The sequence below is a fragment of the Tribolium madens genome, unplaced genomic scaffold, assembly GCF_015345945.1.
Source record: "Tribolium madens isolate multiple individuals breed KSU strain unplaced genomic scaffold, Tmad_KSU_1.1 Scaffold_91;HRSCAF=231;Tcas5.2_LG7, whole genome shotgun sequence".
NCBI classification, from domain to species: Eukaryota; Metazoa; Arthropoda; class Insecta; order Coleoptera; family Tenebrionidae; genus Tribolium; species Tribolium madens.
The window spans coordinates 19,094,147-19,118,886 of NW_025401063.1; the positions used below are offsets into that span (position 1 = coordinate 19,094,147).

General features: G+C 30.6%; 2 protein-coding genes across 2 annotated transcripts in view; one reads left to right on the forward strand and one right to left on the reverse strand.

Annotated features, from left to right (window-relative positions):
- Positions 1-24,740, reverse strand: part of LOC123011628 (synaptic vesicle glycoprotein 2B-like) — a 57,839-nt gene that overhangs the window by 26,745 nt on the left and 6,354 nt on the right. The gene's annotated exons all lie outside the window — the stretch shown is intronic.
- Positions 21,544-23,591, forward strand: LOC123011629 (mitogen-activated protein kinase 15). Its single transcript, XM_044409165.1, has 4 exons — positions 21,544-22,013; positions 22,160-22,363; positions 22,412-22,692; positions 22,743-23,591. The coding sequence occupies exons 1-4, from the start codon at positions 21,754-21,756 to the stop codon at positions 23,459-23,461; spliced, it is 1,464 nt and encodes a 487-aa protein (XP_044265100.1). The 5' UTR covers positions 21,544-21,753; the 3' UTR covers positions 23,462-23,591.

Sequence of the window (24,740 nt, forward strand, 5' to 3'; positions counted from 1 at the left end):
CAGTAAGTTGCTATCCCAAACTCGTCGGTAAGTATTTTGTTTATTGTTGCTAACTCGGTAAGCATTCAAAAAAAATAACAAAAATCAATGTCATAAACATTACGAACGTTAAGGACTTACCGATCTCAGACAATAATTGGTAAAATGTCCTTACCGTTCTTAATGCTTAATATACTATTGTATAGCCAAAACTGTCGTTTCAAATTATATGTATGTACGACTATATCTAGTACAAAAGATTCTAAAGCAACTGTTTTTTCAAAATTCATTTTTAAAATTATGTTGAACCGAAGTTGTTTCACAAAAAATGAACTAAAAAACACAAATATACAAACATTAAAAAACGTAATGTGGCTTTTGATGCTAATTTTATAATCTAAGTACATTACAAAGAATTAAATTACAAAAAGTTAGTTTAGAAGAAATTAAATGGAAATTTATCATGTTTTTCCTGGTTCAATGATAGTTTTACATTGCACAAATATAAATAGTATGCATTCAATTTGAAAGTTAACAGGCTTTGCATAAAAAGTATGAATACAGCTAAATATTTTCAGAACGGTCTAGCAGAGTACGTTGGGGAAACAGTTTACTTATTTTTTGGTCAAAGTTTAGGCGGCAAGGAGCTAACGATACATAAAGACAACATTTCAAGGCCTAAAAAAAATTACAGTTTTCAAAATTTAATTAGTTCGATAATTTTCGATAAAAATAAAATATGCATGTGTTACATCAAAAATCTAAGAAGAAAATGTTCTCCTTAAAAATATTAAAATTGCTATTCATAAAAATCAAGTTAGCCTTGTATTCCTAGAACAAATGGAGATAGAAGTTTGATAAACATCTGAGGCGATGAATATACCAAATTTGAACAAGTTTTGATGAATAATTTTTATAATATTTAACTGTATCCATATTTTTTAGCGACCCTGTATAAATATTAGGCACCTAAACTAATTATTGATTTAAAAAATAGATATTATTTATTGATTCAGAACATAATTGAAAGCTTTTACTGCTAATCAGCCCAAAGTTCTACATTTCCGTGAATAAGCAAACGTTTAAAATGTTTCCATTTATCCCTAACATGGAGTCGTGTCTCCAATTTTCTTATAAACCAACTCAACCAAGTCATAAACCAATGAACAGATTCTACCTGACATACGAAAGCTATAAGTAAGAATTACTAAACGATGCCGAAAACTGTGGGGTGCATCCTTTTAGAGAACATCGGTGCTTTTGAGGCTCGTCTCACAGCCAAAGGGTCGGTAGCCATCGCCATGGATGAACGTTCAAATTAGATTTTATTGGGGACAATAAATAGTTGCCAAAACGTTCGTTGAACCGAAATATAATTAAGTATTTATGCACGTACACCACCAGATGATTACATCGGCAAAACTCTTTCATTTTTAGCCAACTTGCAAATTTCCCAATTTGTCATTTACTTGAACACTTGTATAAATCGCTCCAAATCAAAATGTTTGTGTATAAATTAAAATTTAATTAGTTACACGAAATGCAGGAAGGCAATACATAAACATAAACATAGACGTTTCTTTTGTGTCCATTCAAAAGTGACCAAACTTTGACAGGTTTGGAAGCCTCCTGTTTTGTTGTTGAAGATAAATTGAAGGATTTTAACTTGAACTGTAACAATGCCTAATTCGTTGTGGTTAGCTTTATAGAAGAAAACAGTGGTGTAGCTTTCAGGAGCTTACCAGTCCGCTGAAATATTACATACTTTTTGTATCTTTTCATCTTTTTATTTATTGCGTGTGATGTTCGCTTACAGCAATAAATTTTGTAATTAGCACCATCATTACTTTGTTGTAGAATTATTTCCAAATGGATTATTAACATCAAGCTATGATTACGACGTAAAATGTTTTTATCTTAATTATTCTTTTTATGCAGTTTATGTGATGCTAAAAATAAAGTCATAACAATCTTTCTAAAACATTTAAATTTTAAATAATCACATCTTTGTTGGTAAAGTAAACATCACTTTAAACGTTTTCTTTTTTCGATAACTTAAAGTTATAACAACAAATATTTCTTTGCTAAATTATAATGTACTTTTAGTAATGGAAAGTTAATAAGTAAATTGGCCATAATTTGATTATATCTACACTGGTGTATTTTAATAAATCGAATACTTTTTTTGAAACTTTAACTTACCCATCGTAAAATAAAATGAAATAGATAAAGATACATTTTCATTATTCTCCAGTCGATGGCATAAATTTGTACATAGGTATAGTATTATATTAGGTATTAGTGAAATCACTAAATAATACCTACTGAGCTTATTTACCTAAAAATTCCTGAATAGTAAAAACCTAAATCTTCATCCTTATTACAGCCCATATAAAAGTACAAATTTATTTATTTCAATAGGTATAGCAATCATACTAGAAAGTCATAGCAATGACAGAGAAATAGAAAAGAAAAAGATTACTTCAAACCAAAGTTAAGAAATGGTATTGTTTCATCAATTTTATAGTAATAATGTGATTAATGGTTATGTGTTTTAAAACACAATTACATTTGGACGCATTCTTTCAATTAAATAATACATACTTCAAAAAATTTATTTGAAAAGTATGGTAAGTATAGAACGCAAAAATAATTTTTTAAAAGTTCAAAAAACTATACTTGTGGAAATACATTTTTTTTTTCAATTTCAACAATCTTTCAATCATCTCGAAATTTAAAAGTTTTTTTAATAAAAGTTTTTAAAAAGTGTAGAATACAAAGTTTTTGCTTACATTTTTTTACAAAAATAAAAAAATTCAAAGTTACGGGGATTTTCTTATATTATACATATTTTTGCATGATCTATATTTAATTTGATGTTTGTCAAAAAACGAAACAAAATAACAAACACGCCAAATTACATTCAAAGAATGAGACCAATTTAGTTTTCGATGTGTTCTTTTTGTTTTAATCTCATGTAGTTTTTGATGCGTCAGCAGTGAAGTTTGTCAGATACTACCGTTTTAGATATTGAATATAATTTATATTTACTTGATAATACGAGATTACATGTATGTCACTTAATTTTCTAATTAGCCAAACCTCAGCACTATTACAACTAAACACTATAAGTACCCGAAAATGTCCAATATTCACTTATGATGCATAATGTCCGAAATTGGTTTTGCTTCTTGATTTTACTACTATTTTGTTGTGAATTATATTGATAAGCACAAAACTCCAATTTTCCGATAACAGCGATTGAAAGTGCGCATGGTCCTGATAATTTCTTATCATACTATTCCAAAGTCCTGTATACAACCTCTCCAATCTCTATCATTAATAAATCAACAATATATCACGAATAATTGGTATTGATTTCCAATTATTCGGCATAACAGAATGCGTAGGAGCGAGGCGAAGACACAAACTGGTAATCCCATCTAATCTTATATCTATTACAATGTTGACTGCAACGGATTAATCCGATAGGGAATACAAACAATTTGTCACGCTTCCCATTGTGCGCACCCCTCGTATAATAACACATTTATCTGAATTACCGACACGCATCCATACATGCCAAATTCCCAACATCTGTTTTAAAACTTTTTGAATTATCGTTCCCGAAAAAAAATCCAGAAATAACAAACACATCTTGCGAGACCAACCGATTAGTTCCATGGTGACAAAATTACCCCAAACTGACCAAAACTGTGGTTTATTCCCTCTTGTAAAACCATTATAAACGGTCACTCACTCGAAAGTTCGTCGAACGAAAAATTGGTTCTTTTATTGGCCCCAACCCTTATTTGCCGGCACCTCCAATATTTCGCAACGTCTTAAACATTTATGACCGAAAACTGTACATTTTGCACAAATTTTTTCACCGTTAGGTCTTTTTTACAGCGTTTTTGCATAATTTCACGTAACGGGGACGGACCTAACGGTTCAATAAACGAAAATCGCTCGGAAAGCCAATAAAACCAATTAGCCGCAATAAATAAGGGCCGGATTGACTAAACGGCCGTCAAGCGGATTTAATAGAGCGTGAGTAACATAGCCTCACACACACGGATTCGGACATAATGGATCAATTTATCCTATTCAGTTGTGGGTGGTTGTGGAGATTCGAATGCCACATCTGTCATCGGACATTAATGGCGATTGTTATTGCTTCCGAATTTGACCATCGGACATTCAACGTTCGGACAATTAAATAGGAAGGATTCGCCGGCACGCTTCGAGGGGTGTCGTACATGTGTAGGCCCCTTCTCGTTTTGCACCAAACCTCTATTTATTTTATGTAAATAAACATACCTAAAGTTGTAAACTAAAAATCCTGGGTTCTATGTTTAAAAGTTACAGGTTGTTAAAGTTGAAAAATAAATTATTTTTATCCACAATCACTTTACAAAGAGACTTTATTCCACACTTTAGATGCGTATAAACTACCACTTTATCTACTAATGGAATAAAGTAACTTTATTCCACTGTTAGTAACCAGCGCACCGCGTAACAGCTTACAACGTATAACCGGCGAAAGCACATTTGACGTGACGTTTAAATGTCAGTTTAATTTTTAATTAAGCTTGGAATAATTTGGGCCTGTGATTGTGGATAAAACGTTATATTGCAGTCGTGTGTTAGTCGCGTTTTATCCACTTAAGAAAATTAACCGCTCGAACTGACGTTCTCGCGGTTAATCATTCTTGCGTGATTAAAACGCTACCTAACACACTCTTACAATAAATAACTATTACACTTTTCTTGAATAAAAAAATAAATAAAAGTCATTCTTAAATTCTTGCAGTTATCAAAATTTTTGGATTTCTGTTTTTGAGATCTTGTTGAGTGCTTTTTTTTTGTTAGTGTAATTAACTAAAATTCGTTTTAATTTCTTATGAAGTTATAAACAATTACGATTAAACGTGCCGAAAAAATCACTACATATTTATATGTACAATTTTTATAATTTTCAAATAAAGATGCCACATAACAGTGATAGTTTTTCAATTTATGTTAGTAAGTATTGTCAAATACTCATCTGTCTCTTATACAGAGTGTTTACTGTCTTTGAGTTAAAAATTGATCTGGTAATAGAAGACTGCAGAAATAGTATAGGTATGTAACCGACAAAAAAACTCACTGAATTATAATTATTAAAAACGTTATTTAATTCCAAAATATTGGTACACTTGAGTGCAAAAAAAGGCAAATTGTCAAAAACAAAATTGTCAAATATTTCAGAGATTTACATGTGAAAAATATTGATAGAAAACTATCGAAAGAAATGTCGTCTTGCCAGTGCTGTGTCCTATTCAGTGTTAAAAACGAAATGGAATAACTTGATGGAGGTCTGGAGATACTCGTACATATGTTTGTACACTCCCAAATGAAAAATTTTTGCGAATACGCAAGTGATTTTATTGGATGAAACTGATTGATTTTTTTGGTTTGGAAGGTAGGTACTGTTTACCAAGAAGAAATTATTTAAAAAAATATTTTTTTATTTTAAAAATTAGCAAAAACATCTAGCGTACTGTTAGCATTCTATTCAAGTGTTTTTTTCAAGATTAATTGTAGATTATCGTAATAAAATGTAAATTCGAATAAAAAAGATATACTTAGTAAAGTGTGACGAATGCAAAATATTTAACTAGAACATAAAGAGCTGTCTTGATATTCGTCAGAAGATAGAACGCATTAATTTTGTAATATGATTTTTACTTGAGCTTTTTGTATTACTTAATTGTACAGAGTGCTGCACTTTGGATGTCCGAATAGGAAATCTTCGAAACTAAGAGGTTTAGCCAAAAACGACTGCCACATTCTGGACCTTATTTTTTGAGAAAATAATACTGAACCGCATCTTGCTATAGTTTTTTATTTTCTTATTTTCGACTTATAGACAAAAGTTGACATTTTAGCGAAATCTAAAAAAAAATATATCTTTGTCATTATTAAGGCACGGATTATATGCAAAATGCATATTTGTTAAGAGGTATATCAACAAAATTGTAAGTTTTCTATGCATAAATATAACAATTATGAAATTGTGAATTGTGACAAAGACAACGTCAAAAAACTGGCATTTATTAACAGGCCAAAGTACATTCTAAAAAAAAAACAATTTGTTTTTTTTTGCACTCAAGTGTACGAGGTTTGAGGGTCACTGAAATTATTTATTTGTTAAAAATAAGAAAATCGTATCCACGACAATGAAATAGAAAAGTCACTTCAGTTTTGACATTGCAATCATTTAATTTGCCTTTTGCCTTAGTTTTTATTAAAAGTCGAAAATATCTTCTTCCAAGGAAGTGGTTTCCAACAGTATTGATTTGTGTTTTCTTGATATTTTTTAATAGACATGGATCGCAATTTTTAAATTAATAAATTGGTTGTCATCATGATTCACAATAAAACGGTAAAAACGGTAATGTTTTAGCCAAAGCAGCAGTTCTAAAACAAATAATATAAAATAAATTATTTTTCATTTATTTTAACCTCAAGTCCGTACATATACTCTGTATTTTCTGATATTTCTATAGGATGTTCCATAAAACATTGATTAGATATTCCCAAATGTTACACAAACTAAATTTGAGGTTGTTAAAGTTTCTATAGGTGACAAAAAAATTATACGAACACGTACAATTAAAATCGTCCACAGATTATTTTTTTTTCTGGGGCGCGAGCTCTAAAAGACGCTGTATTAAAATTTAAACGAGTCAAAATCTAGAAAACTGTAACAAATCATACTTTGTAAAAGTGATAAATATTTTTGTTTACCATAATCACAAAAATGGACTAAATTAAAAAACAAACCCGCATATTAAAACCATTAAAGAATTAATTGTATAGAAAAAGGTACCGTTTTCGTAACTCACCCTGATGTACATACCTATAATACAGTGTCCCAAGTTTTAGGACCGCGCAAAAATAAATAATTTTGGTTGAATACAAAAATTAAAGCGTTTGATAGAAGATTAAATACACTTCAGTTTGATGCTTTGACATTGTTCAAAATTTTTAGCAATTTTGTGGTAATTGTTGAAATAAAATAATGCAAATCCAGCAAATGTTGAAATATACATAGGTTTATAATTTTTCATAAGACCTTAACAGAAAGCAAGTCTTTCCACCCTAATTTCAGAAAGGGCAAAAATTTTACCTTATCATAGAGAGGTAAAAATTTTCTTCTCTCATCTGTCAGAATTACATTAAAAATACAGGGTGTGCCAGAATTCGCGCCCCAGAGAAAAATGTCATACAAGGTAAGATACCAGAAACATGGAAAAAATGTTAAAAAAATAGTATCTATAAAAATTTCGAAGTTATTAAAAAAAACATATACAAGATCATCAGTATCATTAAATATATTAAAAAAAAAAGTCAAATGTCAAAAAATAAATGTCAAAATTTTTTGACAGAGAATTTTTTAAACATTTTTTTCATGTTCCTGGACATCGGACAACGGCGATAACAGTGTCATAAGTACTAAAATCTTAATTCCGAGATATTGCCTTTCAAAGATTTTTTGCGTAATACAATTCCTACATATTTGTCAAACTATTTTCACCATTTAGGGGTCATTTTCAAAAATATTTTTATGTCAGTGTTCTAGCATAAACTACGAGTAATTTTACACTTAATGCCTTAAAAATCTTGAAAATCAGCTTTTGTGACTTATGACACTGTTGTCGCCCATGTGCGTATGTAATCTCTCAGGGAGGTAAAAATTTTACCTTCCCCAAGAATCGAAAAAACATGCTGCTAGATTTAAAGGCGGAACCGGGATATCAAGAAAAAATGTTATTTTTAATTTTTTTCTTCCTGGATCATGGGAAAAATGAGGTATATGTATTACAATGTAGGAAAATAATTTAAAAGGTTAATGTTGCTATAAAAAAATTAAGTAATCATTAGTTTAACTGAGAGTATTGAGGCTAATTAACTAGATCAACAGATTTTGTTTTTAATGTAGGTATAAGTTAATACGTACAAATACCTGTGAGTGAATAATGCAATTTAACTCAGCATTGAGTAAAGATGGAATAAAATTATTAAAATTACATTTTCCCCGATTGTGTTCGAAATCGGAAAAGGACAATGTGGCAGATAAATGTTTCACCAGTTTGAAACGTCGAGAGAGTTGTGAAATAATTATAGTCTGTCAGGGTTAAAAAGATAGTCATTGTGTCCACTTCTCCCGGGTCCAGAGCAAAATACGATTTTAAATTTTCATCAACCCGTGTAGACGGCACATCTGAATAATGGACTGTTTCCCTTCAACTTTTTCAAACTTCCTCAATTATCTCCCTCGATCTTCATCGAGACGCCGTCATTTTTTCCTTTCCATCGTAAATTCTAAGGATTTGCGCATTATTATTCAAAGTTGCTCCCTGAGACTTCCCCTTTCAAAACTTTGCTTGAAGAGTGAACAAGACTGGTGACACGGTTCTCGATATGTTTTTAAATCGAACTTTATACAGCCTCTGGGAAATCACGAAACTCTGTGACATCGCAGGCCGTAGAGAACAGACCTACCCGTGCTATCACATCGCCTGATTCTTATGCGCAACCAGACAGAAATATTTATTATGGAGGGAAAACCGATTCCGATTTTTCTTCTCTGACGCTGCGGAAAATTGACGTTTATTTCCGACATCACAACTGAATTTCAAATGGAACTCTTTTTTATTTCAAGTCGCAGGCCGATTGATTTCTGAAATAATAACATTACCCAAACGTAACATTTCCTCGTTTTTGCATTGTAGCTCTTGAAACATTTATCAGTATTATTTGAGACCAAATTTGAATTTAAGTTATATCTTGAATTATTGAATTGCAATTAAAATTTTCTCAAATTTAACGAACTTCAGGTTATGCTTATTTTAATTTACAAAGTTTTTGAAATAAATAAAAATTTATAAGTACAGTTGCGGAATTAAAATTTCGGGCAGTATTGTCATTTTCATAATGTAAACTCTAAAACAACCTTTACATTAATAACCTCCTTTTTTTTCTTGTCATGTTTATGTCATTTTGACTTACCTATTTACCTTCAAAAATAGCGACACCGACAGAAAAGTTTAATTGTCAAATGTCGGTCGTGATGACAGTAAAAGATAGTTTACTGTGAACTTTTTAAGTGACAAAAAAATACTGCCCGAAATTTTTATTCCGCAACTGTACAGGGTGCTACATTTTGGATGTCTGAATAGGAAATCTCCGAGACTAAGAGGTTTAGCCAAAAAACGAGTAATACATTCTGGGGCTCATTTTTAAGAATATAATATTGGTTAAAACTGCATCTCGCTATCGTCTTTTGTTTTCGACTTATAGACAAAAAATGATATTTTAGCGAAATCTAAAAAAATTCATATCTTCGTTATTATAGAAGGCACAGATCTGAAATAATGTCATTTTTAAAAAGCTTGTTTTTTTCTTATCTAAAAAAAAATATATATCTGTAACAGATTATTATAATACATTTTTAGCAAAAAATTATTTTTAATTTTTGTTACATCTTATACTAAAAGGATTTAAACTATATTATTCAACAAGTGTCACTAATGAAAGAGTTTTCTAAGCACTAAAACAAATGCAAAATAATTCGTAAATTCGTAATAAAACTTATTGGAGACTAATAAAATTTCTTTGATTTTAAACAAGCTAACATTACCATTGTAACTTCAAGTGACAAATAGTGTTGTACAAAAAGCCGCTTTAATTCTCCAATAAAACATATTTTACATACAGGGTGTCCCAGCGAGTTGAAAAAGTCTATTAGTGACCTTTAAATGGTAAAATTAAAAAAAATTGTATAGGACATTGATAGATACTAATCTAGTCCATCTCCTAAAATTATGTTCAACTATACAGCGTGTCTCGAAAATAAGTTACAATACAAACTTGTGTTTTCTTAAATGAAACACCATATGTTTCTTAGCTTTATGAAGATGTTTTTAACTAAACTTTTATTGGTCGATTTTGCTTAGGTTTAAAAATAAGACGTTTTTTTGACAAAAACATGCACTTTTTAAAAATTGATTACACAAAAACTAAGACATCTAGAAATATTTTTTTTACTATCGCAAAGAAAAAGGTACAAGCTATAAGGTTGTAATATTTTTTTAGTGTGTTGCATTTGCAAAGATAAAAAAATAAAGGCGTTTGTTAAAAGTTTAATAACTTAAAAAAATTAAATACCCTATTTATTGTTTTTGCATTTAAAAGATTACTAAATTGTCGTTTTAAAATTATTTACTTTTAGGTGTTTATAATCAATACATAAAAAATATTTAACGTTAAACATTAAAAAAAAATTACTATTGTTACAGTAGCCAAAAAGTGCACAGTTGCACAAGAGATGAAAGAAATATAACTTAATAATCACATTTGTGATAAACTGAATCCATTATTCTTTATTTTTACAAAAAATTAATTCGAATTGCAGTATTTATAACGACTTTTACAATCTTTGGATAAATCAACGGATAAGTGATCCGTGGTGGAAAATACAAGTGTATCTTATTACGGCTAAAAAAATAACTGAAAAAAATAGTTAACTACATTATTAAATTCCTCGTAAAAAGTGGCTGTATAATGTCTTTATTTCTAATCCGTATCTAGTATAATAACGAAAATATGATTTTTTTAGAATTCGCCAATGTCAACTTTTGTCTGTAAGTCGAAAACAAAAGACGATAGCGAGATGCGGTTTTAACCAATATTATTTTCTCAAAAAATAAGCCCCAAAATGTATTACTCGTTTTAGGCTAAACCTCTTAGTTTCGGAGATTCCCTATTCGGACGTCCAAAATGCAGCACCCTGTACACATATTATTACAAAAGTAAAATCTTAATAGTAACGATCCGTCGGATACTAACAACTGCTGTTGAAAAATTTCCTGCTGTTTTAAACCAAAAGCATTGTGAAAAATAATGTATATATTCTGGCAAATATAACAATGGAAAAAATGTATTGTTAATTTTTCAATATTATGAAGCTTTGCCACAAATTGTTTTCTTTGTGACACATTGTTTTTTATTTTCGATCAATACCCAATTGCCCCACCTGTCGCTAATAAATAAATCCTCTTCCTTCATAAAAATGTTCTCGGTTCGTCTTTGATTGTTATTAAAGCATCAATTAAGTTCGAGTTTGGATCGACCGGAGCGATGAGCGCGCTTATTAATAACTAGCAAAGTTCCGGAGCGCCTATCAGCTGAATTTATGGAACGAATCAGTCTGAGCGAGGCAGCCCTGCTATCATGGCTGATAATGGAGCCGGAGTATTTTTATCGTCGAGTCGCGATCGCTTATTGGCTGCTCCACTAGTCGATACGTTCTCTCATTGGTCCCCGGAAATTGCTAGGGGGAAAAACTGACATAAAACAACAGACAATTTTCAGGACTATACTCGTTCCGCGACGATCTACCCGGACTTCTTTGTCTACTTTGATAATGAAAAATGGGGAGATTGGCGTAAATAAAACAGCAAGCACTGACTTAATACAGCTTCCAGACACAAGTGATAATTAAAGGCCTAATTGGAATAATCAATACGAGTGACACTTGAAGACTCGAATGTGCTAAAATTGTTATAAAACATAAATATTACACAATCAATATTTGTTAAACCGGTCCAAAGTCGTAAATAGACGTATCGTAAAATTATATTTTATTGTAAATGCCATCAACTTAAATCATTAATAGATTTATGGCGTTTAGGCGGATGATAGATGCTTTATTACTCTCAGTTAATAATATTGACATTTCTATTCGTGAATTAAAGTAGGAGATGTTAATTAAGACACTTTCATTTCAAACAGTATAATTATTATTTTCATCATAACTGTTTACATTCGAAAAAAGATTCTTCTTCATCTTGTGCTTTTACAAGTGTGGTTCTCGTAATATGCACTGTTGTTTTTATTTCCTCGCGATAAAATCACATTTCATCAAAAACAAGGCTTTGTATGGAACATCGTATAACATATTCATTAATCACGAAAGATATAACTGACCCAACTTTCAAAAGTAATAAAAAATGAGTTATGTTTATAATAGAGTCAGCCATGTTTAGATAAAAGTTTCTTTCGTCAGATTACTATACTGAGCACCAAAATTTATTATAAATCACAGCTTCTAAAACCAAAAAAAATACAGGGTGTTTCTCATAACTTTACGAGGCTTGTGCCTAATGTACGCACCCAAATATACAAAAGTCACAGAACACTGTATACAAAAAATACACATTTAATTATTTAATTTTTGGAAACCCATGACAGTAGTTGTCAAACTAATCACTGTTTCATTAATAGTCATAAACTGCAGTTTTTCAGAAACAATTATAATTTGTTCTATCAAGAGACGGCATGAATATGATTGTAGTTTATCTATCTTATCACTAACTAACTAAACACGTTGTAATTTTTGAAAGGGTGAACAAACTAGAGAAGATTATCCAATTTTTTAAAATTTGTAATCGAGTTCGTATCGGAATATGTAATATTGATTGCATCTTACAGTCCTCGTAAAATTACGTGAAACACCCTGTATAACAAATTAAATGTAACTCTCATTTATGAAAAATGTTACAGAATGCCATAATAAAGCAAAAAAAACAGCTTTTGAATTCAACGATAATTCATAAAATTATTTCTTTTGTAGAATGTAAAACTTATTGCTTATTATGATTTTACACTTAATCATTACCATAACATTAAAATAAATTTAAAAAATAATAATTACAAATGTACCAAAGAAAAAAAACAATTTTTGTAGCCAAGCTGATTTATACTCCAGACTCGCGACGCAGAATTTTATTTTTCTATTAATTCCAAAAAAATGTAAAATCAACAAAACATCCTGCACTTTGTACCTATTAATAATATGCTGTTTTTTAATTTTTAATTATTTAATTTAATTAATTTATTTATTATTTAGTTATTATTTATTTTTATTTTTATTTATTAATTGATTTAATTTATTTAATTAATTAATTTAATTTTAAATAAAAATTACAAAAACCAAATATTCAAAACATTTCCAAGTTTTAAACAAAGTAACGTTAAAATAATAGCACTCACATTTTACATAAAACTTATCTATCTATTCCTGATATTATTTCATTGCATTGGTGATACGGCAGATTTGTGTTTTTTTTTAAATTTTGTTTTAAAAATTTTCACTACAAAAATAAAAAAGTGTAAATCATTATTAGTGTGTCACACATTGAATCATCAAGTATTAGCTTATTCGAAATGTCATAGACATAGAACAACATTAATTTTTCATTGTTCGTAAAAAAATTTAATTTTTTAGAAATCAAATATTCTTGATTATAAAACGAATATCAAATTAATTTATAAACCACAAACCTTAAATACATAAAGAGGCTCAATATAGCTTCTGTTTCAAAAACACTAAGTAAAAAAGAAAAAAAAAATTTAAGTCAGAAATTTTATATTGTGTAAAAAAGAGAATTCCAACAAACTAAACGAACAATTTTCATTATTTAAGAAAGACCAAACATTTTTTTAAATTTTGTTGCTTATGTTTATCCACATTAATAGTTACATAAAGTTTTAAATAATTTATCTGTTATAAACTTTAGTTTGTTATAGACCTTAGATATTACTTTATTACATTATTTTTTCATTTTGTCTTCAACACTTTATATAAGTACCTACATATTTAATTGTTCAAATATTTTTTAACCATTAAATTTGATACACAAAGTGAGTTAAATCACAATTAACTTCAAACTTTTGAAATCTGATTGGTTGTTCATCAAAATTCAACCAATCACGTAACAAATTAAATTGAATTGCAATCAAATATTTAATTCGACTTCTATAAACCCACCCTAGATATATTTCCATAAAATAACTTCTTATGCCAGGTTTTTATTATAAAATAGCATTAAATTTTATTTTGTTTTATTAAAAAGATAATTTATTATTTACACCAAATTCATCATTTTTAGATTACTCGCCGTTTATTATCGAATGATAATCTAGTTAAAGAGCGACTTTTATTCCAAGCTAGGGCATCAGGTGCTTGATTTATACTTCTGGGATTATCTGGCTCCCTGAAATCCTCGCTTCATCAGATTGCCATAATTTTCGTTGACATCTCGCATCGCCAACAATACAGATGAGTAGCTACTGTAACAAATTAAAGCACAATATTTGAGTATTTTGACTTTTATTGACCAATTTCCAGCGAGTGTGACGAAATGGGTTCGTCTCGTCAGAGCGGTGTTTGTCCCGGACCGTTTTACTTTGCCGACATTATTGCACACAGTTAAGTTGTAAAACTGTCGACACTGTTTGAAAATATTGTCCTTTTAAGTAAAATAAACAGCCTCTTTTTTTATCCGAAACGAGCTGGCCTTCTGCTAAGCTTCCGTAAGGCTCATCTTTCCGTCTCGCCTCTAATCATTTTAATATTACCTGCAATAAAAGAATTCTTGCTAAAAGATCATTCATTCTGCTTTTGTGTGTTTAGGCTACTGCATGTTGGAATATGACGGAAATATGATCCACTGAGTTGTAAATCTTGAAAATGAAAGACATTTTCATAGTAAGTTAGTCAGACAAAAAAAATCCATAACAATTATAACACAACACATTTTGATTATTATTATTATTATTAAACTTATATCAAATCAAATGAGTTTCAACTAAGAATATGCTCAAATAACACAAACATCTCACTTCTTCACTTTCTCGTTTTCAATAACATTTACAAAAGGATCTTTACACTTGCATATCTACCTAATTAAATTTTTTCAAAATAAATCTGGGAAAGAATTTTTTTGGTAAATCCTTATAATTATCCTATCCTTTATAAATTGAATTTTTAACTGTACTTGTACCCGTGACTTCGCAGATTTTAGATATAAACTTTTGTTGTTTTTCAAAGAAGAAATGTGAAGTCTGTTTATCTATTTTTTTCTTGATTCATTAACTCAAAACAACGCAGAAGCAGAAAGCCAATTCTTAAGAAAATGACGAATCTACGTTACCATCGCTTACACCCCATTTCACCACGTTGCATTTTCAAAAAGTGCACTTCTACACCGTCAAAAATCAAAATTCCAAATTTCATGTATATATTTTAGTTTAAATGTCTACACCTTATTTCTTCTTCACTCCCTATCTATTTTCCAAATTTCATGTTGTATCTTCGTTTAAACGTGTACATCCTATTTCACTTCTTTAGAAACTGATTTTTAAAAATCTAGTCTTAGTGCCCCTTTACAACCGCTAAAGAACATATCCTTCAAATTTTATGTTTCTGTCTTCGTTTAATTGTTGACACCCCTCTTATAAATATATTTTCAAAAAATCCTTTCTTGGTGGATCTCTATACACTCTCTAAGGAATATGTTTCTTAAATTTTATATTTTTACCTTCATTTAAATGTTTACACCCCATTTCACCCCCCTTAGAAATTAATTTCCAAAAAATCTTTTTTTAGCGGACTTGTACACCCTCTAAGGAATATGTTGCCCAAAGTTTATGTTTTTATCACCGTTTAAAGGTTTACACCCAATTTCACCCCCTAAGAAATTGGTTTTCGAAAAATTCTTTCTTTGCGGACATCTACATGCTCTAAGAAACAAATCTTTCTAATTTCATGTTTTTATTTTCGTTTAAATATGTACATCCAGTTTCACTCCTTTTTCTAAGGGGGTGAATAAGTTTTTATTTATTATTTGTTAAAAACTTCGTCTAACTGCACTTTTATAACTGCTAAGAAACATATCCTTAAATTTTTTGTTTCTATCTTCGTTTAAATATTTACACTCCATTTCACCCCCGTAGAGATTAATTTTCGAAAAATCCTTTCTTAGTGCATCTGTACACTCTTTAAGGAACATATCTGCAAAATTTCATGTTTCTATTTTTGTTTAAACGTATACACCCCGTTTCACCCCATTTTTTAAGGGAGTAAATAAGTTTTTAGTAATTATTTTAAAAAAATCTCGTCTTAGTGCACCTTTACAACCGCTAAGTAACATATCTTCCAATTTTTTTTGTTTCTATCTTTGTTTAACAGTTTACTTTGTTTAAAAGTTTACACCCCATCTCACCTTCTTTCAGATTGACTTTTTTAACCCTTCTTAGCGGACCTCTACACTTTCTAAGAAACATATCTGACAAATTTTATATTTCTAGCTTCAGTGGTTTAGGCTGTGCGTTGTCTGTCAGTCAATCACGGAACACTTTTATATACCTACATAGATTAACAACTGATTCGCTAAACACTAATATTTATTTATTTTCTTTTCCACCCATAAATTTTGACTTTATCTATTTGTAATTTAAATTAAAGTAGAAGCAAAGGCGGTGCCACGTAGTTTTGTTGCTCAGATGCGATGGAAGCACAGCTCACAATTTATTACAGCTATTTATTTCACGAACTAGATTACATGCATATAAACGTTGTTGGGTCGATTCCACCCCAACTCCAACCCCTAATATTGCCATTCCAAAATACCTATAAACCAACAAGCAACTTGCTTCCTCCCACATTCAACTCCAGAAGATAGTGTTTTATTAGAAAATTAATTTAATAAAATTATTTATTCCGTGATGTCATCGGTTATCGTCAATTCCAATCAGGGCGACATTTTTGGTTTAATAAAGTCAGTTCATTGTATGAGTTGTATAGCCGAGTTAACGGTTCAGCTTGATAGACTTATTGGCCGTTATTTACCCCCAATAAATTGAGGCGATCAGTTAATTTAGCCGCCAGATTGGTGGCAGAGCGCGTTCTCTTATTAAGCTGTAAATAAGTCTTATCCGACCTCCTTTATATCCTACACCGACACCACTAACTCCTAACATGACAATCCACCCCCGCCTACCCTCCTATCGACTATTGAATTTTTCCGCTTCGACGAGAAAACGATACCGTTTTTGGAATCGTATGGTCATTATCGAAACTGATCGAGGACGAGGAGCTTTCGCTTCTGTTTATGGGGGCTTTTGTTTGCTTTATGGTAGTCACCTAGTTTCGCTTTTACAAAAAATTGGCCTTGTCCTATTTCACTTTCATGATAATCACTCGTGTTATGAAAGGAAAACTACTGAACGAACAGATTTATTGAAGAGATGTCACAATATTGTTCTTTCAAGAAAATAATGGAGACGAGAATGCCAGAAATGTCCAGTCTCGTCAAAACAGAGTGTTTCATCCATTATTTATGGAACCGCTTGTATAAAAATCAGTTTTGTACCGTGTTTTGCAATTTCATACACTTTTCCAAACACATCATTTCCTACCAGAAATTAATAGTAAAATTTCTTTTTTGCCCATGCTTAGGGGAGTTTCAAAAATAGTTTTTTACACAAGACCGACAAGAGGAAATTGTTAATACACCACGGACAATGTTCCGAGTGAATTTTCTTCATATAACAACTACGGCCCAACAACATTAAGCATAGAAACATCATTTAGCAAAAATAAAGGTAAAATAGACTTATAATCGACAGTACCAAACAATAAAACAATAAAACAAAAGACCCATCATGAAAGTTCCTACGAGAGTAATTATTCCCATCATAAAAAATGTTAAATTTGTAGCATACAAATTTAACAATTTTCTTTTGTGAATCTATGGATTAAATTTTAACGACCTATAGGCCGTTAATATACAGGTGCGCCCGAACTCGAGCCCCAGAGAAAAATGCCACGTAAGGTAAGATACCAAGAACATGTTAAAAAGGAAATGTTAAAAAAATTCTATCTACCGGATGTCCTAGGCAGGCTTGAATTTAGGAAATTAACATGGGAAATTAGTTTTTATTTTTTTCTAACTGTTGGAGTAAAATTTCGATTTTTTAGAGCCGTTTTCGTCCAAATGGAGTTAATTGGAGAATCGACAAAAATGTCGATAACATAGCCCTTTGCAAGCACTACAGGCTCCATTAATCAGATTTTGACTTCTGTTACTCCTACAGCCGGAAAAAATAAAAACTAATTTCCCATGTTAATTTACTATATCCAAGCCTGCCTGCTTTTATACAGTGAGCGACAAAATTATGGAATAATCTTATTTATTCTTTTTAAAAAATACAAAATTCTCATCTTGATTTAAACTTGTATGTTTGTTTTTTGTTGATATTATTTCACTTTTTTGGTGATTTTTTTTCGAAAACTTTATGCAACATTCATATATTGGTGTTCTCATTTTGACACTTAACAGAGCTATCGAATTGGCCAAAAAAATTAGGAGTTTTCATTTTAAAAAGATGTCGATGACGTCATTACTCAAAAACCAGAAAGTGTGAAATTTTAAATCACGTTGAAAATTGTGTATTTTTTAAAAATAGAATTGACAAGCATTTTTGCCACAACAAAATATTTTCACTTTAAATAAGATTATTCTATAATTTTGCCGCTCACGGTAATAGTCACATCGTCTTTTATAATACTTATAAGTACATAAAATACACATATCTTTGTCAATTTTGACAAATTTCTTTATAGTAATTTCTGAATTTAGTAAAATTTCAGATCCAATATTAGTTTTGAAAAAAAATTGAAGACAACACAAGTTTTATAGTTTAACATTTTTGTTGTCTTAATAGCTTTAATTACTCTGTATAAAAAAGTACTAACTGAAACCCTTAAATTACAATCGTAAAGTTTCTAAATACAGTTTGCAAAATTGTGCATAAGAACGCTACAAAGAAGATAAGAATCTTTTAACTTTATTATAAAAAAAAAATCGAACTACTACTACTAGGTACTACACAACTTCAGGGTGTGACAGAACTCGCGACCCAGAGAAAAATTTCAAGTAGGATGAGATACCAGGAACATGAAAAAAATCTTTAAAAAATTCTATCTGTGAAAAAATTTTGACATTCATTTTTTGACATTTGAAATATTTTATGTCTATTTAATGATACTGATGATTTTATATAAGTTTTTTTATAATTATTTAATAAAATTACAAATTTTGCCAATAAAAACCACAAATAACATTAAACAGAATTATAATTTAGACCTTTCTTGTTTCCTCTTCTAATAGCCTGTAGCAAAAAAAAAATTGGAAAATTATTTTTCCAACAGAAATAGAGTCAAAGTGCAAATTTTAAACTGTCATAACTTCGAAATTTTTATAGATAGAATTTTTTCAAATTTTTTTCCATGTTTTGGTATCTTACATAACATAGCATTTTTCTCTAGGGCGCGAGTTCTGGCGCATCCTGTATTTCTCGTAATAAAATAAAAATAACCACATATTAAATAGTTGTACAAAAATCAAAGTTACAAAACAAATATATTGAAAAAATAGAAGCATAAAGACTTGTGTCATAAAATAAGATAATATTATTAAAAGGCATTTCCAGAGGCTCCACTTCTGAGAAGTTGGGTGGTGTATTAGTTCCGCTAACAAGCAGGGTAAACCCTGACGAAGAAAGTATAAATGATTTTATATTTTTATGGCTCACTCTCGTTTTATAGCCTCATAATTTCCGATGCTACCGGTAGAGCAATAAAAGTTTAGATCTTTTGTATTTATTCCAAAATTCGTTGTAAAATATTTATCTTTTGGCCGTTGATTGGCCATTATATTTCAACATTTCGCTTGGTTGTCGGACTCTGTTGCCCCCGATTTATATCCAGATTAACTATGAATAATTCGCTCTATAAAACTCTAGTCAGTATTACAATGTTATGTTTACACCCTTATTATTCGAGATGTGACAAGGGGTCAACGAAGGCACTGGTGTATATGATAATATAATATTAACCCCATTATACAAATGGGGGTAGGATTGGATGACTCTGGGTTATCTCTCTTTATTGCATAAGGCCTTTCACGGTTCGAAGCCAATTCATTTATTTTATTGTATGATACTACACTATAGCACGAGTTTTAGAAAGAAATCACGAGCAGATAGTGCCAACTTTTCTTTCTGTGTATAATACAATCTTTTCTCTTATTAACTGATAAATTTTTGTTATTAATTTTTTCACCAATAAAATAAAAAAATCACCAAATGACCATTATTATATCAAGTAAGATAAAAAAAAAACTAAATCAAATACATATCATCATTTCTAGAAAAAGGTGTACTTTCTATTAGTATATTTGGAATAAACAAATACATTATTAATACTTATAAAAGAAAAAGTCATAAGCCAAACAAAATGTTATCAATAATATTTTTTAAGCGATTATGGCTATAATCAAAATTTTAGATGAATGTTTGAATTCCCAATACTTCTAATGTGGAGTTTAGCCGGAACAGCCTGTATAAAATAAAACTTAACGTTATAAAAAAATCATTTTATATAATTTGTTTGAGAACTGCTGCAATTACCTTGTGTTTCACAGTAAATAATAATCATAACTAATTTATTATTTTACTATTTGCCATCTGTGTCCATAAATTTCGAAAAATAATAAGGAAAAAGAAATCAAATTGAAAATAATTTAGGTGGAAGTGAAGAACTTCGAATTATAACAGTGTCAAACTATAAAACGACTTTCTTCTTTCATTATTATTGTAGATACGACTTATCTTATTTATTACAACAATGTGATTTTATTTTAACAAAGAAATATTTCCAGTGACCCTCAAACCTTGTACCAATATTTTGGAGTTAAATAACGTTATTAATAATAACAATTCGGTGAGTTTTTTTCTCGATAACACTATTTCTGCACTCTTCTATTACCAGGTCAATTTTCAACTCGAGTACCGTAAACCCCTGTATTATTTAAAAATTATAAATGTGGACATTATAATTTTAAAAAAGTCAACTTTTCCTCTTATTATCATTTCATTTCATTCATTTTATTATAATTCGTAATATTAAAAAAAATACAAATAACACACTACGTAACTAAATTAATATTTTTCTTACACAGCCTACAATCTACAATATCAAAACTTTTTACCCAGAACGCCGTTCCATCCAAAATAAAGATAAACTTTCTTAATTCACCCCTTTATAAAACGTCTCCATAGCAACCCCCAATTCCAGTAACCCATTACTAGCCGCATTCAAAGCAAACTTCTTCCCAACCCTGAAATAAAATTTTCAGCAGTTTCATGAAAATTTGCACAGGTTTTGAGTCACTTTCGAATTTTTTTATGACTTTTGTCGTGTTGCTTCTTCTTATTTTCACATTGTTGCTGTTTTATTTCAGCAAATATAGTCCGCCTCAAGTAAAAGCGGCATGAAATATTCATTCAAAGCTCAAATTTGGTTCAAATATGTATTTTTAAATACGACTTTAGACGCTCGAGACATCTGTTATTCAGTAGTGGAAGTAGCAGAACTAGCGATAAGTCTGGCAGGTGTCACTAGGCAATTTAAAATTGAAGTCGCTTGAGAAATTCATTGGGTAATAAATTCCCCGGAAGCCACCGATTGATTGATTGTTGCCCCGGCAACGATTTCAAGTAAAATGTGACGAATAAACAAACCGGTTTTATATTTTATTTAGTATTTAATTGATAAAACATTCTGTGATTTTTATGTGTACAGTTCGGTCATAATCGTCCAATTCTTTACTTTCTTTAATTTTCTAAAATAATTGTTTATTTATTATTTCAACCGAATTTGTCATAAGTGGATCAAGGATATCTAAGACGAAAAATATTAAACATTTACATGTCATCGAAATAATCAACGTCACAGTGACACTTTTAACATCGATTTAAAAGAATGTTTTACTCCATTTCGTTATTCTAACTCGAGGAAAAACTCTGTATTTTAAGAAAATGCCACATCCGAAAGAAAAAATTTTCGAAATAGATGAACATATCTCGAAACGTTTCGATATACAGAAGAGACTGGGAAAGGGGGCCTATGGTATAGTATGGAAAGCGATAGATCGGAAGACCAAAGATGTCGTAGCAGTAAAGAAAATTTTCGATGCTTTTCGCAACCAAACCGACGCTCAGAGAACATTCAGAGAGATTATGTTCCTTCAATCGCTCAAGAATCATCCAAATATTGTCAAATTGTTTAGCATCCATAGGTAATAGATTTTCTTTTTTATTAATATGAAAGGGGCCGGTGTGCCACGACATAGTTACAGAACCGATTAATAGATTGATCAATACTCGTTCTCTAACAAAAATAATTATTCAAAGTTTATGATTGCACATACACATGCAATTGCAGGGCTGCCAATAACAGTGATATATATCTCGGTTTTGAGTATATGGAAACTGATCTACATAACGTCATCAAGAAGGGTATTTTGAAGGATATCCACAAGAAATACATAATGTACCAACTATTCAAAGCTGTTAAATACATTCATTCGGGGAATGTAATTCACCGAGATCTCAAACCGAGTAACATTCTTTTAGATGTCATGTGCAGGTAAGTAACACTTTCGTAAATTATAAAAAAAGTTAAAAGTGTTTCCAGATGCAAAATAGCTGACTTCGGCCTTGCCCGTTCTTTATATCAAGGTTCTGAAGGCAGTTTGAACGAAACTGATCCAACTTTGACCGACTATGTGGCAACAAGGTGGTACCGAGCTCCTGAAATCCTCATAGCGAATAGGAGGTACACTAAGGGTATAGATATGTGGAGTCTTGGATGTATCTTGGGGGAGATAACGGCAGGAAAACCGATTTTTCCTGGATCTTCAACCGTAAACCAAGTCGAGAAAATCATGGCGACTATACCGACACCATCCCAAGAAGGTTTCACCACTTTTCACCTTTAGTTCATTTTTATTATCACGATTTTTCAGATATCAACCAAGTGTGCGTTTCTGGAGTGGGAATTTCAATGATAAAAAACGCATCGTCGAGCGAGAAAGTACCTCTTATCACACTACTAGGAAAAAATGCGTGTAGATCGTCCATTTCTCTTATAAATAAGTTGCTAGTGTTCAATCCGAATAAAAGACTGACTGCTGAAGAAGCTTTGGAACATGACTACGTGTCACCTTTTCACGACCCCGATCAAGAAATAGTGCTACCACATGACATTGTAATCCCGTTCAATGACGATGTCCGTTTGTCTGTTGAAGACTACAGGAATAAGCTTTACGAGATAATGTCTACGCATCATGTCAGAAGTAATAAGACTTCCAGTAATAAAATAAAACCTTTTACTCCTGAATTGCCGACTAGGATTACCAAAAGCTACGTAAAGTCCGTGTTAAAAGACCCTAAATCCACCGGAACGCAATCTGAACCTAAAATCAACTATCATGCTAAAAGCAATAATCATGCAGTGACCGTGATTAAATCTGACTCCAAAGTGATCACTAAACAGAATATTCAATTTCCCAAGAATCTGAACTGTAGCAGAGTTCATGTAAATGATAGGCAGGTGAGGGAAAATGGAAGGAAAAGGTTTTCGAACGTGAAGAGTGATTACACGACTTATAATAATTATAACCAGTCGCATGGAATTATAACACAGAGTACTCTGATGGAACTGAAAGCGTCTGGCATGCGGTAGCAGCAGATTTACAAAAGGGGAGTTTTGATTTTAACACTTTTACACAGTATTATCTACCGATCACTTTTTGATCAATATTGCATAAGTGTTATGCACTTGTACTTTTCATAAATAAAAAATTTATTATACACTTGCGTGTTATACTTTTTTTGATTGACATCTGACATTACTGATTGTTATTTTTACATATACAGGGTTAGTCACGAGAGGGTTATTTCTGAATTTGTTTTTGCTGCAACCCATTATACATATTGAAACAATTTCTTGATTTCAAATTTTGAAAATAATTATAACTAAATCCACGATAGCTGTTATTAGTCTTGTCTCTTTGACATTAAAGCAAAAAAATCATCTCTCAAACGATGCGACATGTTTTGTTATCGATTACCAACTGACTAGGCGCATGTTTAGAAGTCGATGGTAGACACTTCAAACACATTTTACATTAACTTAACTTGTTAATTTATTTGTTGGATTTTGATTAAATAAAGGTTATCTCTCAATCTGACATTTCTGGCAAATCTATCCAACTTACTTTAATTTGTAATTTAAAAGAAATAACATATTTAATTTAGCAGTTAGTGAGATTGGTATTGTTGGTTGCGGCAAAAAAAAATTCAGAAGTAACCCTCCCGTGAATAACCCTGTAGAATTAGTTGACGCTGATGAGTGATGACAATTGACTACAAAATTACACGAGGAAAATTTAAAAATCATCTCAAAGTTTGTCTCAAAGTGCATTTAATTTCCTTATTTTGATCTGCCCACCCGGTAGTTTTAAATTGGAGATCCCATGTAAATTTGTCTCTGAAAAGTTAAGATAGAAAACGCCAAAAATTGACGACAAATTACCTAGTCCAGTTACCTAGCAGATAATGTAAAATTATAAATATCTCCCCTCCTGGAAATGATTGCCACAGAATTTTGAAAACATAGTAAATTCATGTTTTTCAAGTTGTAGATTTTAGAATTACAAGTAAATACATAAATATACAGTATGTTATTGAAATGCGTTAAGAAACTTTAAATGGTGACAAAACTCATCAAAACAAATTACTTCTATACAGGGTGTTTACAGTCTTGGAGTTGAAAATTGACCTAGTAATAGAAGAGTACAGAAATACTGTAACCGAGAAAAAAACTTACACAATTGTTATTATCAAGAATGTTATTTCACTCCAAAATATTGGTACACGGTTTGAGGGTCACTGGAATTATTTCCTTGTTCAGATAAAATTGTATTGTTGCAACAGATAAAAAATCGTATCCATGACAATGA